Source organism: Pithys albifrons, chromosome 1 (assembly GCF_047495875.1).
Source record: "Pithys albifrons albifrons isolate INPA30051 chromosome 1, PitAlb_v1, whole genome shotgun sequence".
Lineage (NCBI taxonomy): Eukaryota > Metazoa > Chordata > Aves > Passeriformes > Thamnophilidae > Pithys > Pithys albifrons.
The window spans coordinates 98803008-98824646 of record NC_092458.1 but is presented as its reverse complement, the minus strand read 5'-3'; the positions used below and the strand labels follow the sequence as shown (position 1 = coordinate 98824646).

The 21639-nt window shown below is 39.0% G+C and overlaps 1 protein-coding gene across 8 annotated transcripts in view; it reads right to left on the bottom strand.

The window, feature by feature from the left end:
• The window catches only part of PHLDB2 (pleckstrin homology like domain family B member 2), a 70401-nt gene that overhangs the window by 23379 nt on the left and 25383 nt on the right, over positions 1 to 21639 (bottom strand). For 6 of the 8 annotated variants that reach the window (XM_071562016.1, XM_071562049.1, XM_071562069.1 and 3 more), the window contains 7 exons: positions 21188 to 21571; positions 18481 to 18624; positions 17483 to 17620; positions 7178 to 7306; positions 3298 to 3453; positions 2455 to 2565; positions 1640 to 1729 (listed from right to left, as the gene is read on the bottom strand). In XM_071562016.1, coding sequence (XP_071418117.1) covers positions 1640 to 1729; positions 2455 to 2565; positions 3298 to 3453; positions 7178 to 7306; positions 17483 to 17620; positions 18481 to 18624; positions 21188 to 21571 — 1152 coding nt within the window. The remainder of the gene's footprint in view (positions 1 to 1639; positions 1730 to 2454; positions 2566 to 3297; positions 3454 to 7177; positions 7307 to 17482; positions 17621 to 18480; positions 18625 to 21187; positions 21572 to 21639) is intronic. The other 2 variants (XM_071562059.1, XM_071562041.1) reach the window with 2 other exon arrangements.

The following is a 21639-nucleotide window of genomic DNA, read 5'->3' as shown; positions in this document are numbered from 1 at the left end:
TACTGTGCATTAGCTCAGGCCCCTATTACATTAGATTAAATAAATAGTATCAAATCAGATTAGTCATCCAAGTAATTTTGTCAATGCTGAATTTTTTAACAGCATTTTCTTACTTAAATATTTAAGTACCAGGAAAAGCATCCTTATGGCCTTATGTGAGGCCATGTTACTTTCTTGCTGTGCAGGAAGGGAGTAAGCTTCCCAACAGATGGAAGAGAGTCATAAATGTGTGCTTTGGTGAAGAGGGCCTGGGAAATGTTGGACCACAGACTCGAATGATTTATGAGCAACTGCATGGTGAAATTCACTTCTGTGTGCCAGCAGTCTGCTAAAGTCTGTGCCATTTAGTGCTTGATTTTCAAAGGTGCCAGAACAGTCAGAGAAAACTTAAAGTAGACTGAGATAAATGCAACATATGGCAAAGAAAGGCGTTTCTTTTATAATACAGAGCCTATGGGACCACTGAGAATGAAATAGCTGTTCCTTCTCTTATTTGCCTTGGAGTAGGTCCTAACTGACTTCACTGTAGTGAACAGAATGACACCACTGAATAATCCAACATTAAAGAGTGTAGGCTCACTTAATGTAGTTGCATTTTGAAATATGTGATTAAACAAGCTACTATGTGGATATGAAGAAAAAAAATCAGATACAGCACCTCCTCTTTAGTGAGAGAATTAACAGATCCATCTCTAAAAGAAAAAATAAAAAATTAAGCTTAGACTTGCCAGATGACCTGGTGGGAGGTGAGATGTCCAGGTCAGAACACAACCTAGGGCAGTGAAAGTCTCAGCATCTGCAACATTGCTTGCAGTAGGGAAGAGTGCTCAACCCTGCTGGCATGTGAAACTGCACACCAGGCATTTGGAGACCAAATAAACAAGAACCCAATTTCCAGGTGCTGAAAGGACACATGGTTGCTTTAGACTTCAAGGGCCCAGCTTCCCACAGTGACACCTACATCATTAGATGTGGCAGACCTTGTTCACGGCTTTGATATAAGCAGATCCAGCAACGCCAGTCAGACCTCTTAAGCAGAAGTTAAGGAAACAGCCATAAATACCTGTCAGTGTATTTTAAATGCTAAATTTTCCACTTACTCCAGCTATTCAGAAGAAGATAAATAAATAGCTCAGTAAGTATCTTACAACAGCAATAGCTTGAAGTCTTCAATTTAGTGCTTTTTAAAAAGAACAACATGTATATTTGTCATGCTTTACTGCAGAGCCTTAGAATAAGGGAGGGGATGCAGTGATAAAACTTACAGGGCAAAAACAAGACTGAACTGTATTTGTACAACAGAGTTATTCCTGGACTCATTCTTTTTCACTTCAATGAGACTTAATTGTCCATTTTGAGAAAATTAGACATACACACACTCCACACACTTAAAACTAATAATTTTTTCACAGCAAGAAATTAAGGCGATACCAGTCACATCTGGAACAATGTCAAGAGAAGCTATTCTTGCTCACTCATGCATTTGGACTTCCATGAATAACTTAAAAAAAATTGAAATTGTATGAAATTAATTTGGAAAGATGTGACAACCAGAACGTCACTAAATAATGAAGTGCTTTTGTATGAAGTGTTACTAAAAGTTACTTATGGTAAAGTCAAAAGCAGCAAAACTCTTTACCTCTTTTAGACCATTGGGACTGACAGGAAATCCCTTTCCTCCTGAAAGTGTGGAATATTTTTTTTCCAAATTACAGAGATTTTCTTTTTCCTGTTAAAACCAGACATTTTATGTTAAATGCCAACAGCCTTGTAAGTGAAAGATACTAATTTTCTTAAATGTATGAAGAAACACACTGGGATAGAAGGCTGAAACTGCACTGCAGAGTTTTAGCTTCATTCAGAGTAGAAGTGAACAAAAATCAGAGGTACAGAACGAAAAGCTAGTGCAAGATTTTGTTTAATTAACCACAGCCGAACCAAGTAAGTGTTCCCTCAACATTTGGAAAGTGATTCTGCTCAATGAACTAAATGTGATTTTTCTCATGATTAAAAGCAAAACATACCAAGCTTCTTATTTAACCAGCTGTTAGCTGATCTTAAGGAGCTCATCTTGTGGCATAGTATAGCCTGTTACAAGCCAAAAATCTGAGCTGCCTGTGCACAGTTCTAGAACCCACACAGAGAGCACATAGGCTTCTAGATTGAGCATCCAGGTGAAGTAGTGTCCTCTGGTTGAAGACTCTGGAAAGGGGGCACCTCTTAAACCCTTTTAATTATAAAATGCCACTAGCATTTTCTCTTAAGAAATCTGATGATTAATTGCAAAAGATTTCTTTTTTTTAAAGGTGAATGGATACAAACCTTATTTATCATATTATACCAACTTGTTAGCTGCTTCACAAATGATGCTTTTCTTGTGCTCTACATTCTTTTATTCCACGAAATGCTCTCTTATTACATGCTAAAAATGTTTGAAAGACAATAAATACTTACCCTTTGCAGCATCATTATTAAGTTGTTTTTCTCTTTTACAAAATGATCTTGTTCTCTTTGTGCTTGTTGGACAATATGATTAGCTTGTTTTTTGAGAGCAGAAATCTTTTCCTAATGTAAAAAGCAAATAATCACAACTTATGTTTTATTTTCAAAGCACAAAACAACCTGCAGCAAGGATATTCATGAGAGTTCACTCAACTCATATGCATGACTAAGCAGTAGGAAAAGTTTTTACAAGGCAGCTCACTGCTCTGAAGGAAATAATTTAATCAGATTTAGACAGTAAAGAAAAAACTTATCCAAGAGACAGAAGAAAAACTGCATATTTTCTTTGCTATTATGTGAAAAGCTTCCATATACTGAAAAGAACTGCTTTAGAGATCCAACTTCTGATCTCTGAAAAAATAGTATTTTATTGGTTGAGATAGGACCTTTATAACTTTTTTTTAAAATTACTGTATTTACTTAATTTGGTGTTTTATTATTATTTTAACTAAATCATTAAACATAAATATCAATAACAAGCCTAAAATAACTGTAGTTTTGTTCAGAGTGCACAAATCTCCTTTCTTAATGAAGAAAAAAATGCTTTGGTACTTTTTTGTCGCAAATTAAAGGGTTTGAGTTTCATATGCAAATATACAAACAGGGCAGGAAATGTTATTGATTTATTTCCTTTTGGAAAAGTGAATCTGATCTGTGTGGGATGACACTGAGCTATTGTCTTTGCTCTGCTTCAAAAACTTTTTCAAAGAGGAACATTTTGCATTATTTCTTGCAGATGACCAGCTTGTAGAGCCATTCCATTGCCTTTATACTCAGTAATAAAGAACAAATTACCTTTCTACTGACAATGCTGCGCTGATATTCAGCTACTTCATGAAGGAGCTGTTGGGTCAGATTTTCCTTCTCTTCATCTAACCTGCTTTCATGTTCAAGCTGCTGAAATTCCAAATCTTCAAAGTGTTTGCTTTCTATGTCCAGAAGATCCGCATCCTTAAGGGAAAAAAAAAAGAAAAAAAAGGTAATATATAAAAAAGGAATCATGCTTTCACTGACATCAGAGTAGAGGAATAGAGTTACTTACAGACAAACACAAAAATCAACCTAAAATGATATTCATCTATCTCATATAACATGTTCTACTAGGAACTCAATGCTTTTAGTGACTTACTGTCATAATAAGAGAGTACATTGGGCTACTTATTATTTTTATGTTGCTTTGTCCATCACTCCTACTGCACCTTTTGCTAAGAAGCACCTTCAGAGTGAGGGAGCTTTTCAAAGCAAGTTGGCTGGGGAGCTCTCTCTGTTATGGCCTAGCTGGGACACCACCTCACCCTTCTGGTGAGGCTGCCACATCCCAAACTGGGAGAGCAACTGTTTCCAACCAAACAAGATAGAAAGGATCATGCCAATAACACCAGAAAACTGTACATGGAATTAACTAGTTATGGGAAATCACAGTAAAACTGAACTGCAGTTAGAATTTCTTCACCACTGCATTTATTAACAGACACAGTCAGATAAGACAAAAGATATGTGGAGCCATGTGCCATCAGCACACTGCTAGCACCGCTGCAGTGATGTCCAGCCACGTAAGTTGCTGATGGTGGACAACAAACTGGAGCTGAAAATTGCTCTCTGTGCAAGTAAGGCCTCTAGTTGCCCACCCTAGCCAGTAGGTGCATTACTCCAGAAAAAGTATCAAGCCACTTTTATGCATTTCCCTGGACCGACACCAGGTTTTGTCAGATAAAAAATAAGTTGGTTGCTGCAAAAAAGACCCAAGAAATAAGAAGACACAGCTTAAGGATAATGTGATAAAACTCATGGTACTTTTCAGCACAAGAACTGAATGCTAATCATTCTCTTGAAACATGTGTGCATTCATAATATGAATTCCTGCTTATAAGTTCCAGAGTTCTGAAGAAAAAGGTGTTTTTAATATTCACAGCATTAGCAAATGGTAAGGTGCTCTAAAAACCATATTGTACATAACCTGTTACACAAGAAAATGTACATCCTGGAAGCAATTTATCATTTTAGGGGAAAGCAAACTTACTACTTTTCTAATTTCAACATAGGGCAAAGGCTAGTGACTGAGATAAGCAGATAGGTCCCTATAAAATCATTCCAAAGCAGGTTCCAATGTACCAGGGAAAGATGCAGGATGCAGAAACTGAGGAATCCAAGTTACTGTATGAAATACCAGCACTGTCCCATTACTCTCCAGAGGTGAGCCCTTCACTTGTAAGAGACAGTGATCAAAAGCAAAGGTGCGGGCTAAAAATTACAGGAAAGCAGTTACTTATAGTACAGAAATGCTTCATTCAAACTCGTCAGACGTCTTCAGCATTCAAAACAAACAGAAGGGCTTTTCTTGGGCCATGAAAGTCAATAAATTCAGCCCATTGCATACCACATTAATTGCTAGAGGTAGAAGAGCAGGCTTCAGATAAGGCAATCAATAGTCATAAAGACAACTGGGGGCATTTAAAATACACTTTCTGCCCAGCAGGGAGTGTGTATACATTCTGGACACAGGGAAGCCAAGAGTTTGCCAGCTGCCCACCCCAATGCAAAGTCCAGATGCATCCTGAAGCCAGCTGCTACAGTGAAATTGGTTGCTGACTCCTCCAGGCTGAAATTACTAAGATACTGAAGTCCCAGAGATGAACGGATATGGGAATTCAACTCCTTCACATCCTTGTTGGCAGTAAAGTAACAAAACATAAGCTGCTGCACATTCAGGTCCTTCACAGAATGGTCTGGGTTGGAAGAAACCTCAAGGATCATCTAGTTCCAACCTCCCTGCCATGGGCAGTGACACCTTGCACTAGACCAAGTTGCTCAAAGTCCCATCCAGCCTGCCCTTGAACATTTCCACAGGTGGAAAGTCTACTACATCTCTCGGCCACCTGTTCCAGGGCCTCACCATCCTCTGAGTAAAGAATTTCTTCCGAGTATCTAATATAAACTCACCCTCTTTCAGTTAAAGCCATCACCCCTTGTCCTGTCACCACCTGGCCTCTCCAGCTCTCTTGCAGCCCAGCTTTAGGCACTGGGAGGCTGCTATAAGGTGTCCCTTTTCTCCGAGCTCAACAGTCCCAGACCTCAGCCTATCTTTACAGGTGATGTGCTCCAGACCACTGATCATTTTTGAGGCCTTTCTCTGGACTTGCTCCAACAGGTCCATGATTTTCTTTTGTTGGGAGACCCAGGGCTGGGCTTATTTGGGGGGAAGAGGATATTTTTTCTATTTTGGATACAATACTTAGAGTCATTTCATGACTGCTCTCACACTTGATTCCCGTTTGAGACATACTGTGCACTAATTCAGTGATAACTTCTATTGCATTGACCACAGCAGCCACTGCTAACTTCCACTACAACTGGACTGAAATATTATGCAATATGACTACCTGGACACCTAACTACAACCCCACATTTCAAGTTATGTCTTACTTTTAAATCCAAAATTGTTATTAAGACAAGTTGGAAGAAATAAAGAAACAAAATTTAACCACACAGATTTCTGCAAGTCTCTTGATAGTCAATAGTGAAAAAGATTTACTACTCTCCCATATCAACAAGACTGCAGCTTCTCATGAAGTAATACTTCACGTATGTGACTGCAGAGGAAAGGTTTCCTTTCCTTTTTTATATGTATGAGACATTACATAATATTGCTTTCTCTTTTTTTAAAGGTAACAAATAAAAATCTTCAAGTGTTTCAAAACCAGCAAGCGTCTCCCATACTGAGAATTTAACATACTTCATGTTATTTCCAAAGCTGGACTTTTTCACTTTTAGCTCTTAGGACTAAAAAAACGAATTCTGCAAATAAAGCATGCAAAGAGTATTTCCTGTGAAGTAGAAAAGCCTTTTTTTCAATCATTGTTGTTACAGCCCTTATTCCTCAAACCCTTAAGACAGCAAGAAAGAAAATTGACTTTCATATGGCCTCTTGAGCTTGCCATACCGATGCTTTGAAAATTATTTCCCCTCCTCCACTAAAGCTAACTATATGTGCTGTATAACACACTTCATGTTAATGAATACTAAGATTTTTCCACAGAAACTAATGGTACCTTCATGGACAATATTGTAGCTTTTTTTATTACAAATAATATAAACTAAAATCAAGTTGGAATTAGATGTTATGGAAAGTTTATTTATACCGATGTGCAACTGTTAAAAATATAGGACAAAATAAGGCTAGTTTAATAAGTGGTAAAATTTTCAAAATTAATTATTGAAATATAGTTCAGGCTAACACCTAAGTTATATACTGAAAAAAGAAGTTACCCATGGCTTCACTGGGACAAAGATTTACTGGCCTATTCCTGTCTTTGCTTACATAGGTAAAGAACAGTGCTTCACCATTCATCTAAACATCACAACAGCTTCCACATCACTCAGCAGGCCTAAGGGGCAAACTACAGGCAAGTAGCCCGAAGCTTTAAAAGCATTCAACACAAAATGACTTCTAATCCACCCATTTGCACTCTACTTGTTTGCCATCAGGCACATCATCTAGTACAACCATTCCACCAAAAAAATAACAGTCATGACTATTAAAAATTCTAAGCTGCAAGTATGTTCTGTCACTGGATACTTGAAAGCAAGTATGTTACACTTAACTAAAAAAAAAAAGAAAAAAATTAAAAGTCAACAAAATAAAAAAGTTAGTGCAATCTTGAAACTTCCTACTGACCCGCTTCAGCTGCTGCTGTAACTGTTCCCTCATGGACTCAGGGCAATTATCAAGCTGCGTCTTCTGCTCGGAGTAAAGCTCCTGAAGCCTCTCTAGTTTTTCCCTCTCAGCATCAAGTTTTAATTTTTCCTGAAGCATGAACCAGAAAATAAACATAATTACCTTCAAACCCAAGCAGTTGTTAGTGATTATGACAGCACGTGGCAAAACCTTAACAAACAGTTGAAGCACGTAGGTCAAAGACAGAAGCCTCCTGTTAGTTGAAATGCAATGGTGGGATGCAAAATGACCAAAAGAAAACATTCATAATTTTAGTGGGGTGATTAATTCTCTCCCTTGTCACTGGGTTTTGTACCCATACCCGGATGATGCCTTTTAAGCCCACTGCCGAAACACTTGCCTCATCTTATGAAAAAAAGAAAAAAAGGAGAAGGTGACCACGTTAGTGAGGTAACTATTGAGGGTGAGAGAGAAAGAGTAGCTTTTAGAAAGCAAAATGGACGGAAAATGACTGTAGTCTGGCAGTGAGAGAGAAATGGATCTTCCCAGGAGAATGAATTGCATGCTTGTGTGGCTCTGGAAAGATAAGTACATTTAGCAAGCAGTGAAAAACCAGAATGAGACAGAGCTTTATAAAGAAATAACTCTGGGCCAGGAAGCCCTGTTGCCGCAGAAACACCAAGTGATCCAGCAAATTTGCTTCAGGAGACAGGAAGTGTAATTCATTCATGGGGATCAAAAGTGACATCTTTGCCTCCCTGGTCTCCTCCAACTAGTTCAGCTTTCCTGTCCTTTGACTCAAGCAGCAGTACTCAGCACACTACTTCTCACCCTCCAAAGCCTGTGCCCTTTTAATCTTTGTAATCAAATACTACCTGATTCACTGTGCAACACTGCTCTGAAGACTGGCTGCAGATCACTTAAAGTTACCCTGCAGACTATTATTTATCTATGGACCAAAGTTTGGGACCAAAGTTTGGGAAACAATAAATCAGAGCGCAGAGAAGTTTTTCAATGCCTTTCACTTGCATCTACACTGGCCAACAAAGCAGATGTATTTTCTTCAATTGAACAAATAATAACTGAAAAAAACCAATATGCCTGATATGCCAGGCATAAACAACCAACTAAGTCCTGAAGCGAGGCTCTCTGCTACCTTCTAGAGTAACACTGGTATAGTTCTCTGTTCCTACTTCATGTTCTGTAATAATGCATTTCTTCTCAGATGGTCTCTATCTCTGGCTCCTCCAAGAACAGCTGAATTCTGTCATACCATCTACTCATTTCTCTTCTTTCCAGCCCCAACTAATATTTAATTTTAAAATCAAAAGTGTGGGGCAATAGGTGCTATAGGAACAGACACTCTGCATCATTCTGCAGAGCGTGCTATAGAGAAGGAATGTCTTTTACTATGCAGTACTTGCCACTTCCGACCTACTCTCTGCTATGCCTGACAAAGTTCTCAAACCCTTATGCATGGCAGAAGCATAGTAACATGTATCAGCAGCCTGCTGTCTTTATGATTTTATCTCTAAATTTGAGTGGGATCAAGGGCTGGGATTTAATTTTCCCACTATTTAAAAACAACAGCAGGAAGCATTTTTATTCAAGTCCAGTGTCAACCAGATTCCCAGGCCCATTATGTTCACTTACACATGGAGCCACTCAGTTCATACAAGAAGATGAACAAAATGCTAAGCACAAATGTATTTTTTTAAGCTTATGAAAATGAGCAACCGAGCCAGAATATTTTATTACCTGGACTTCCTGTACTAGCTTTTGTCTTACAACAGCAGCAGCAGGGATCAGAAATACAGATGATGTAGCACATGCAAGCTGTACAATGAGGGAGAAGCATGCAACTCTCGAGAGGTCAACTCTAGACCTCTGTTCCCAAGAAGCCGCATTTGCTGAATCACCCTTACTTCCAACATGGAAGGAAATCTATGAATAAATAGGTAGTTCTGCTCCTCACCAACTTCGTTGTCCATTTAACATGCAACCTACGGTCTGCCACATTATTTCACATGTTCTTTTCCTGCCCACCTCATCATCCAAAGCAGCAAGGACTTCTCTGACCTTAGCTGCAGTATCGTTCCCCTGAAGTCATTAATAGCTCTCTGAATGTCTATGCTCTGCAACAAGCGTGCTCATTCACTAATGAGCAAGTCAAATCTCGAATGTGAGGAGACATCATCAGCAAGTATAAAACTCCTTGAGAATCCTGCAAGAGATACTGTTACATTCCTCAAGAAATTAAAAATGTATTCCTTTGAGAGTGAAAGCGATACTCATCTGGTCTATTTATAGGGTAGGAAGTGCTAACATCCCACCAAACTGGCTCCCTTCAAAATGTGCAGTCTTAACAGGAAATATCACTTTCAGCAATGAGAGGCATTATATGTTTTGCAGCTGTGGAGTTAAGTTTGCTGTCTCTAGCTGTGTATTGGTAAAGTCCATTTAATTCACTAAAAATAATCTGATAAATAAATAAATAATGATAATTTTTAATACAGCCTTTTCTATAAATGAATCAAGGCCAGTTCTTCTAGAAGGGAAAAGATTCATAAGTTTGCCAGCCAAGTGCAAGATGCAGGTGAGGCAGGTCTGTGGCTGACTCCACAAGCTTTTTGTCCAAGAGCAGCCAGCAGCAGAGCTGTGAAGAGGACCCATGTGCTCCTACTCTCATCCTCATTTAACTGCATGAGCTTGTACTTTTAAAGCATTTCTCTGCAGACAATCGCTTCCCAGCCCCAGCGCTGAAACCAGTCAAACTACAGCTTGGATGAATTCTTAACATCCTGCTTCCATGGAAAAGAAGAATTATCTGATCTTAGCCTACTGCCCAACTTGCACTATGGTCTGCCTCTAGATGCATGTTAAACAAACTTGGGGTCAGGCAGGATACAGATCAGGACAAATTTGGGGTTTGATGATACTGGGGTACAGCTTGGATCACTTTTAGAGGATTTCTGAAAATGGTGAAGGATAGTAGTAGAAAGAATTGACACGTGACACTGTCCCCCAAGAGCATAGATATGTGATGTCAGCAGAGCACATGTGATATGAATACAGAACATAACTGACCAGCATAGGTCACAAAAGGAAATCAACCTTTAGATCTGATGGAATTGATTTAAGGAGAAAGAAAAAAATATATACACAACACATCTTACAGATGCTGAGGACACAGACAATCATAGCCCCTAGATGAATGGGCACAACAGAAAGAAAGCAAAACAAATTGCTTCAGTGTTGTCTGTGGTGGTTAAAGATGCCCTACGCCTGATCAATGCTGCTACTTAAAGCCCTAGTAGATCACCACACCCCTTCAGCAGAGAACTTTTGCTTTTCAGTTTGTCATTCATCACAATCTGCCACTGTGGGCAGGCTGGCTAAAATTGTAGAGCAACATGTGGCCGAATGTACATATGCACTCTGAACCAACCTTCTTGCATAAACTGGTAGAAATTGCAAAAGTGAGAGTAAAGTTGATGAAACAGAGAAAACTTCTCAAAATCCCAGATAAAAACTGGAAAAAACCAAAACAAGAATCCTATCATTTTTACCGAGTTACTGTGAAATCGATTCTATGGCTAGGTGAATTTGGCTCACTCTACAACCTTCCAAATCACCCTACCAAAAACCACATGAACAAAAAAACTTCAAAAAAATCAAGATATATGTTATTTTCAGACAGAGAAGAAAAAATGAAACAAAAACCTAAATGTATTCCCATCTAATAGGCTTTTAACTTTCAATGTTGCAGTCTGAAGTACTCCACAATCTTTCTCAGTCCAATCCAACTATACATCATCATGTTTTAAGGTAGTAACATCTCCTAATCCACACTAAGCTTCAGATATGAATGCCCTGACTCTCCGTATGGAATCAGTCTCACAACTCTCACAGGTTTCTGGTAAGTAAGGAGAAGCACATGCAGTTCTTTGAAAACCTTCTCCACCTCATCTTCATGCTTTCCCCTCTAGCCAAACCTTTTTCTTTTCACTTCAAAAGAACATCCCTCTCCTTCTCCAAAATAACCTACTGCAAAACCTAGAAATGGAAGAGAAAGAGGAGACTACAGAAATTATTCCTTTCTACTTGGAAGTGGTATGTTGCTACAGGGTTTGTCTATTCAGTAATAATGGAGAAAAAGTGGAAAAGCAAGAAAATTTGACTTGAACAACTCATTTATGAAATTGGCCTAACTCTAGCCATGAATTTGTCAGAAATTAGTCTCCCTTCTAACAAAAAAGCAGGCAAAGATACAAAGATAACAACACAAAAAGTAATCTGCTCTTCAGTGGTTATCCATTGAAGGGGGCAATTGGTACATTTGGGGAAACTGCTAAACCTGAGGTCTACCAACTTGTCCAGCACTCTGGCAAATTAAAAGCATTTACAATACTATGGCTGATAAAAGCAGACCACATAGAACTGATAAAAAACAAATACTCTTTCTTGATTTTTTTGATCTCTTTCAGGACAGAAGCATAAAACTTGTAAACAATTTCATTGTTTGTCATCAAATCCCTGTGGGTTTCATGAGAGAAGCCATTAAGAGGAATAAGAAAAAGCATGCCAGGCATATGATGTTTTGTTTCAGGTGCATGCATAAAGTTACTGCTAAAAATCATTTTAAATCAGAGTAAGCAATCCCTCTGCTCTAAGTAAAAAACAAAAAACCAACCAAACGAAAAAACCCCACAATAGGTGCACACATTAACTTGCTCCTAAGACAACTCATATTTTTTGCAATTTCTGTGCTCATGCTCTGACCATTGCAATGTCTGTCCTAGTGAACAGATGGGCAAAAGAAAATCCTGATTATAGTGCACCATTCCTCATGAGTGTTGAAGAGGAAATAATCACACAAACCAGAATTAAAAAGGAAGTAGATAAAATTACTAACATGATAACTCATCCATTTGAAACACTTGCATATATTTTGCTGAACTGGAATCTGACCAGGAAATATTTACAAGGCTATGCTATGAGACATAAATTTACCAGATTCATCAGGATAAAAGCAGCAGGAATTGTGCATTCAGAAGAGAAAGCACTGAGGAGAGACCACCAGTATATTTAACTTTTATTGCTGGTGGCTCATCAGACAGATGGTCTTTCCTTGACTCTATTCTTGAAAGTTTTTACAGTATTAAGAGGCCGAGCTTTAAATGTTTTGGCATGTCTGGGATATTGTGTTCATGACTGAAAAATATTTCCACAAAAGTATGTGGACAAAATTATATATCCTCCAAAAAAAATGTGTTATCTGCCCTTGAAGAGGGACAGGAAACACGGGTTGATAAAAGAGTTCCAAAGTATGTATTTTCCATCATGACATAGGGCAAAGGTCCTCCAGAAGAAAAGGAATAATGTCCCTCTCTATAAAAAAGTCTCAACTTCTGCATAAATAGGTTTTGAAACTCTCTGCTGAAACTCCAATTTAGCTATGATTACCTCCCACAGCACTTCTGCTGAATTAATTGATAGTTTTCAGTTATTCCTGTTTATTCATGCTCACCAATCTTATTTCTTTCCCTGATTATATTATTCCTTTCAGCCTCCTGCTTTAACTTGGAGACATCAGGCATGGGAAATCATTAAGCATCCTTCTCCACATATGCTGGACTGCATGTTTTAAAATAGCACAGATTAAAGAAGCGCTGTATGAAAAGAAAATACGTTGCTGAACTGAATAACATCCAAGTAGGCAAATACAATTTTCTCCAGCTCCCTTACAAAGTTCAATCCTGAACTAAATCTCATGAACAAAGATTCATCGGGATGAAGTTGCAAATGTCAATCTACGATGGACCTGAGGTGCTGTTCCAGTGCAAACAATAGCATCATTATTGTACACAGACAGTACTGCAACATGAATGACTGCTGTGGTAATTACAGGAGCTGGGCCTGGATAGCAGGGAAAAGGGAGCTTGGTTCACCTGCTTGCTCATTTCTAAGCTGTCCAGTTTAGCTCTTTCCAAAACAGGCTGCGCTCAAAGTAATTTTGTCAGAGTCTGTAGCACAGCTCTTTCCCTCAGAACTTCAAGCTGTATCTGTCAAATTTTGTTAGAAGTGACTTATCAGGGCTGTCCCTGCATAATTGGAGTTTGTGATTAACAGCCTAAATGCTGATATTCCCATATGCCCATACTGGGCACTGGAACAGGCTCCCCAGGGAAGTGGTCACAGCACCAAGCCTGACAGAGTTCAAGAAGCGTTTGGACAACACTCTTAGGCACGCGGTGTAACTCTTGGGGATGTCTTGTGCATATTCTGTGATTCTGTGATGTAGCTGGTCACCTTTTTCTGTGGATAAAACCACTTATGTAGCACAAGGTAGTTAAAAAAAACAACAAACTAATAATAAAGATTGTAAGCTGTGCTCTAGAAGCACAACCATGGAGGAAAAGTGGTGCCTTCCTCCATACCCTGGCATAATTTCTAGCATAGCTCAATGCACAGGACATGCCAAACAGCTCTGGAAGGAGCTACCCCAGCCCCGACAACTGAGTCATGACAGCACTTATACCTGGCAGAGAGGCACCACAACCAGAACTACACCAAGTCCCCCAACAGTGTTAAAAGGTTCTCTCATCTCTTCAAAATGGCAATCACTTATAGCTCTTTCTAAAACCTAAGTAAATCAATACTAATTGCTTTGCTCCTTACAATATGTGTGGTGGCATACCAATGAAGGCAAGGGAAGTACTCCCAAATCCCCTGAGAATGAACTCACAATTCTCCTGCCTTCTGCCTTCAAGTATGTTTTGTGGTCAATTCTTTTACCTCACAAGGACTAGAAACTGTAGCTTTAAAATTGTGCAAAAGTTGACAAAACTTTGTGTCATAACCTAAATGAATTGTGCGCGGGGCATTAAAAACAAATCTAATAATCAGATAGAAGGTAGTACAAGAGCTTCCACCTACAGTTCATTTCAAGTATGTAACATGGCCTAATAATTAGGTTGTAGTTTATGATCTCTCTTTTTAAGAGTTTCACAACTTTTTCAAAAAGGTGCATGGGTAAGGATGAGACACAGCCAGGCAGGGGTTTCCTGTCAAATAGGTGCCAAGATCAGTGGCAAATTCCATGAGATGCTCAAGTCTCTTCAGGGACAAGTGCCATCACGTACAGCACTAATGCCCCACCATCATTTGGCAAGTGAAATAAACTCTTCCTCTCACCTCCAGACAACCAATTCAGGTATCACTCTCTTACCCTGACAGAAATGTAACCACTGTTCAAGATATGAGACCCCAACAGCTTTCTGCCTTGAAGCCTCACCAAAACCAAGACCCCAGGTATTAGTAGGGGTGAAATATTCAGGCCACTAATAGAAATTGGGACCACCCTGTGGACACTGGGTGTGATAGTTTTGATCCAGGCCCCCCTTAGTAACCAGTTGTAACTAGGGAAGTAGCCATTACCCAGGTATTCCACACTTGTGTTTTCCATGTAATAAGGAGGATAACTAAGAGAGAGATAGGAAGTTGCCTCTCTTTTTAATTCCGGCGAGACTGGAGAGTAGGCAGTCCAGGCATCAGTCTCCTTTATCAGAGTCTGAGGCCCTGTTGCAGTGATTGTCGTCCTCTACCCCACAGGAGATCAGGGAGAGGCTGGTTTCCTCTTGAGGGAAGTTTTGGTGAGACTGTATTTTGCCAGGTTTTAGGGGTTTTGATTGTATTTTTCTGTTTTGTTTTGTTTCTGTTTGTCCCTCCTTTGTTCCTGTTTCCCCCTTCCCTTTTCCTTTTATTCCCCATGAGCTCCTGATTGTGTGTATAAATTGTATATGTAGTTGCAAATGTTAAAAAATATATATATATTCTCATTTAATTCAGTTTCTTTCAAGTTCTCAGTTTCTTTTCATTTTTTTCTACCCTTTCTTTTTTCCCTTTGCTTGGAAGAGCCGGGGGAAGAGGGGGAAGGCAGTTTGGGCTTAGAAGGGGGGCCGGGTCAAACTGAGACACTGGGACACTTATTCTTGCAAGAAAAAACACAAAATTTACCATTAGCAGAGTGGCAACTCCTGGCCAAAACCTAAGCCTTAATTCTGTTGAGGAAGTCCTAAGTTTCAAATTATTTCAGCAAAAAGAACCACCTATTAACCTCCACCTGAGCGCCTTTTTTGGGGATGGAGTTTTGATCCTTTACTACTACACAGCCAAGATTTTGCCTGTCTTGCATCAGATGTGCAGGGCTGCAACCTTAACATAGACACACAAATCAAGCTTTAAAAATGCTACTGTTTCAAGTCAGCCTGAACTTTTATTTGTTGACAGGATCAGTGCCATCTGTCTTGCTGGCTGACACCACTTTCTCCAGAACACTTCAGCTGTCACTTTATATTTTGCCTGTTCACAGAGACTCATGTCCCATTTCTATTTTAAACTTTCACTTTTATGCAATGCTTTCAGACATCTTCCAAAAACAACAAAAACCCCAACTGTGAATTTATTCCTGCAAAGAATTTCAGTATTAACTAGGCCATGTCTTTAAGTTTAGAGGACACACTCATAGCTGGGGGTTTTTTTTGCTTGTCTGAAACATAAAAAAAACCACAAAATAAATTACAACTAATATTTTGTAACTGATCTGACTAGTGCCGTGCTTCATACTGAAAAAAATGTTGAGTGAACTTGCCTTTTAAATAACATGCTTTTTCTAGACTGCTTTTCATGTTTCAGTTCAGCTGAAAATTTAAACTAGACCTGGCATTTTCTGAGTGCTACACGCTAACGTTCCACCATATGATTACAGGGAAATTTAAATGACCTACAGATTTTACAGTAATTGTCATTAGTTTAATTGAACTTTGAGGCTACTAGAGAGCCAATATCAAAGGCAGAAGAGCTCTTGAATTTCTGGACATGCTATTTGTTACCCCTTACCGACCAAAACTCATAGCAGCAACCTTTTGGAGGGTATCTGCTTCCATGACCCTATCTGCTGATACCCACTTTAAACTCATTTTTATACTAAAAAGCAAGTATGAAATATAGGCAACCTAAAACGTGACCACAGGCAACACTGAAAGCTGAAGGATCTGTGAGGAGTACATAAGGACAAGTTCAAGCAGGGAAGTCCAGGGAAGTTCAAACTTAAATTGGATGTGCATTGTCTCTCTACAGAGTGGAAAAGTGGGAGCACCATTCTCCTTCTAAGACACAGGCCTGATGAGCACAGCCACAAAATAGCAGTCAGGCTTGTGACAGGGCTAGCAGAAATCAAAGACAAAAAGTGCTGAATAAAATAATGTAAGCTCTAAGGCATGAATTAAATGAGAACTGCAAAAGTGCTAAAAATGTGCAGCTTGTCTAAGCAAAAGCAAATAATGCAGAAGCCTTCCAAATATTTCTGGAAATCTTAAAAAAAGAGGAGAGACTAGCTAGAGAATTTCCACAAGTGACAGGTCTAAATTATGAGGCAGAGGATGAACTTTAAAAAGGAAACAACATTGGTTGAAATCCCTGGAAAAAATTCCTGACCATGAGGTATTGGCCATGGCACATCCTCTCTGGAGGAGGGAACTGCATGCCTAGAAATGACTAGTGAAACGCCTAATGGAGGGAACTGGCATCCCATGGCTTGAGGGGGGCAACTTCATCTTGCAGGCCCTTTTCATTTCTGCACTTAAAATCTTATTATAGTGCTATCCTATTTTGGAAATATATGCTTATATGTATTTGCTATGTAGTTGAGAGCAAGTAGGTATCTGACTTTTAGGAAAACTGATTTAATTCTTGGGAGTTAATCACAAAGACAATATTCTACAGTACTAAAATTATCAGTCAGCAAACAAAATAAAACAACATAATTGCTTTAAAATTACACAGGTGTCTTATATATCATTCTGTACAATAATAGAAAAAACCTGAAGCCTTCTTTCATTCTGTTTCTTTGCTGAGAAAGGATTCCTTTTCCTTTTTTTTTGTTCTACAAATTGTAAGACCTACAATGGAAGGCAGTGGAACAGCTCAATTAGTAGTGTTCTTTTAAACAAGAGATAACCCAAACATAAGCCCTATATGTAATTTTTATTAATAAAATTTTCTCCACAGCAGATCAGGTCTTTTTACTAAAGCATACTATATTTTCCTTGTCAAGCATACCTTGGAACATATTACTGTTAAAGGGAGATGATGGTGAAGCAAATTTTTTTTCTTCCATATTTATCAAGTAAATTTACCTACAGACAGACAGTACTTCATAAAATAACCTCCATCAATGTTAATCATAAATATATTTTGAAGATCAAGGGGAACAGAGCACACAGCTAAAGATAACTGAATTACCTTTGTCTTTTCACCAATAACATTTCTCTCCAGTTCAGCTATTTTTCTGTTTAGATGATCCAGTATCTCCTTCTCTTTCAGCAGCTCTGTTGTTTCAGATTTCTGTTCCCCATCCAAAAGGGCACATTCCATATCCAACTAGGAACACAAAACATCTTTCAGAACCAGTCCAGAGTCAGAAGAAATCTTGATATATATTATTTTCTGGGGGAAGGGGAGTGAGTTGGTGATTATTCACAAGAGAGAAGTATTTTAAGAAAAGGGATGGGGGAAAAAACATTTTACTGCCACAGAAGTTAAAGAGAGATCACAAATCTCAAAAAAGTAAAATTGCATCATAAAATAGTGCAAAATAAAGTCCAAACCAACTTCAGCTTGAAGATCCCTTTTTTCCAAAACTACTTTTCTATCTCTTCTCGCTGATCCCTCCTGGTATGATATTGGACTGTCTCTGTGCCCAGGCTCAGTAGGAAACCCTTCTGGAACAGCTGTTTCTTTCCTGTTGCTGATAATTGGAGCAAGCAAAACCCAAATGCCTGGCCAGCTTTGTTAGCAACTGAGAGATTCCAGAAGTCAAGGGGGTGCCAACACACCCTTGCCACCATAAAGCCAAGGAGGTTTGAAAGGAAGTTGTCTCACTTCCTCACTCTTTAAACAGTCACAGGAGATACCACCACAAAACTCCTAAGTGACACAAGGTATTTCAATCAGTTAAGTGGTCATTAAACAAGCACGACTGTTACAATTCCACTTAGGAGTGTAATGGTTACAGCTGGGAAAGGCTAACCTGAGCTTCATATCCATCTCCTAGCTGGGTAAAAATAACCTTCATAATAGGAGACTGCCAGGTCTGTGATTCTGCACCTAATCCTGGTGAAAAGCACAGAGTACAAAGGCTTCATTCATGAGTTTCCTATGTACTTGCTGAACTCATCAGACTAGTGCTATGTACACATATGTAACGAGCAAGACATTTAAAACCAAAACATATTTCATACCTCCCTTGAGGATTCATCCATCTGGTCATTTAAATCTTTGATCTTCTGCTCAAGTTCTTCCAAGTTGTTTAATATTACTATGCGCTCCTCCTCCAGTCGACCAAGCTCCTGCCTTCTTTGCTCATCACTGGTGCATTCTGGTATCTGCAGTTGCACGTCACAAGAGGTTCATTGCAAAAAGAGTTACACTGTCTTTTCTTCCCCCTTTCATACAGTTTTCAATTTAAACAAGAACAGTACTGCTGGTTTTGAAACCATTACACATTTCCCATCTACTATCTAATATTGCTACTTCTATATTTAGAATGTTTATAAGAGAAATACACATGATACTTTACTTCCAGACATTGGAATTAAATACTATACTTAACAGTACATACTATTCATTCTAAAGGAATTACTAAAACTTAACCTTTGAAAATACTTTACATGCTGTGCTATGTAGGTTGTAAAAATCCAATTTGTCCCTTATAAGAATAACACAGATAGATGAAGATGCTTTTTATGTAAATTTCAGCTGTTCATATAACAGAGGCCAAGAGGTAGGATAAGACATTTTTTAACCAGCCATTAAGATGGGCAGGTTATGTAAAATAAGGACAAAAGTTGGTTCTGTCTCCCCAGGTAGCACTGAGGAAGTAGTACCCTTAATGTTCTTTTCATTGCCATTTACTTACTACATAACTGTGCCAAGAATTAAACAATGTTATGAAGAAAGTATCTGCAATCTTACAGCAGTAAATGCTAGATCAAACAGTATTGAGTTTCAAATGCATTCTTCATGTTCGCCTGACCCCAGGGGTCTGTGATCCAATTACTTCAGTAAGGTTGCTCTCTCATTGTCCTCAATCAGAATTTGTTGGAATTTCATATGGTATTTCACCTAAAAAGCAAGCCATATGCTGAACTGCCTATGTAAATTAGTGCTGTAGCCTTAAGAACTAATTAATGAAATCAGAAATGGCTGCTGCCAACTTTCTCAGCAGATGTGCATGGTCAGCCAATTATGAGAGGCTTTGTAATATAAACAACATTGTTAGCCAATAATCAGTGCCAAAGTGTCAACACCTGCAGAAGGTTATAGTCTAAAAGATGTATATTAGTGTGTGTGCGTATGAATAAAGGGGCCTGGTGCAGTAACTTCTGTGAAGTCGTCTCTCAGGTCCAAAAACCCGTCTCCCACGGTTACAAGAATTAAAGGTGGGCTGCATGTGGGGCTTCACAGTAATCACTGGACCATGCAAACTTGTTCAAAAGAGGCTCAGCTCAGCAGGTGTTCTACCCTAAACAAATCCGAGCTCAATATTTTAGAAAAATGAGCTGCATGTCATTACTGTTGTTGCTTGGTATTGCTTTTCTCAGAGTTTAGCAAATCACTCTTTACAATTAATGAATGAATGGTATGTATTCCTTGATTTAGCAATAGTAATCTTAGCAGCAAAGCCTCTTTTTGTCCACTCTCCTATTCAGATAATGCTGACAAAACATTTTTGATTTCAACTTCCTAATAAGGATGTAAAATAGGATCTCTGACTTGCATGAAGAAAGCGATAAATGGGAAAGAAATGCAAGACCACACGTAGCTTGTAAGTGAAATGTCCTACTACCTTTTCAACATGGAAAAACCAAATAAAGCCATAATAGCATGTTTCTGTTCAACACAATTTCACATTAGAAGACGGATTTCCAGAGAGATAACCTTTCAGAAGAGAAAATGTCTTTCTATCACTCCTCTTTCTTCCTCTACACACACAGTTCTATTGACTATGAAGGTGTAAGTTAAGCACAGGTTAAATACAATTCACGTTAGGCAGGTAACCATGTTGAAGATCATACCATGTGTAAATAACAGCAAAGAGAAGAGAAAGTATTTTGAAGGTGTGATTTTTTTAAACAGAAACAAGCTTTTATGGTTTTGGTTGGTCTTACTATGAGCTTGATTCTAAATCTTGAATAGAGTTATTTAACACACTGCCTGTCCCCAGGATTTGCTGCACTGCTGCTCTGGCACAGCAAAGCCTAGTAACTGATCAAAGGAAAGGAAAGCCTCTGAACCCAGCCCAGAGGAGGCTGCTGATGCTCCGTGAAGGAAATAGTTAGGAATGCTGTTAGGTCATTTTTTAAAGGACAATTTCTCTTCAGTAATGAAACAGTAATGTGAAATGCACGGCAAAGAAGGTGCAGCTTATTAAATGCAGGAGCTGGGTTAGAGGGGCAGGAGGCTGGCTGCTGCTATGTGCCTCAAGAGACAACAGCTGATCCCACAAGTGGCTCAAGTTCAATCCTGGGAAAGGAGACAGGACAGCAAATTCAGCTCAGGGAACAACCTTCCATGTGACTGTTCTGGTCTGATAATGAGAAAACATACTCCCCTTACAGAAGACAGGAGCCTCATGTTAGAAGAAAACAGCAGAGCTTCCCTTCCCTCGTACATCCCAGGATGAAAAGTAGGGTTCCCGAATTCAAGTAGCTGGAATTGTTTAAGCAAATCCCTCCCTCTTGGAAAATCTTAAAACTTAAATCATGTGCTGGCTGCTACATTTTGCTGGCTATATTTTCTACATTTGCTGGCTTATAAAACTGTATGAGATCTGAGATTAATTCTCATACCTAAGCCAGCCTAGTCATGGTCCCTGCCAGAACAGCCCAGAGGAGGATTTCAAACAGCAAAGTCTGGTTTATACTCTCTACTTCTAAAGAGTGTTACCTTTGGTGTGATGCTTAGGTAGGATGACTCAGTGGCATCCTTGAGGAAGTTGGGAGCAGGAAAAGGTGGAGGCTTCCCACTTTCACTGAAGTGCTCATCAGCTCTCAACCCTCTGGAGGGAAGGTAAGCAGCAGTGCCACGGCTGTGATTGCTCAGCTCTGAGAAATCTGAATCACTTGCTGATGATTTCAAGTGGCTTCTGAATCTTGTTTCCAGATTCACCTGGGAGTCTTCAAACACTGAATCCTCATCAGAGAGCTGAAGTTTTTCAAGTTCTTTGTTAATTTTTTGAACATCAGCAACTGTGGTAGCTGCAGCAGAGTTGCCGTCAGATTTAGAGTATTCTGCACACAGATTGAGGATTGTCTCAAGACGCTGTCGTTCCTAGTTTAAAAAAAGATAATAGCACTGAGTGTTACATGTGAGCTAAAGTAAAGATGAAGTTGAAAAAA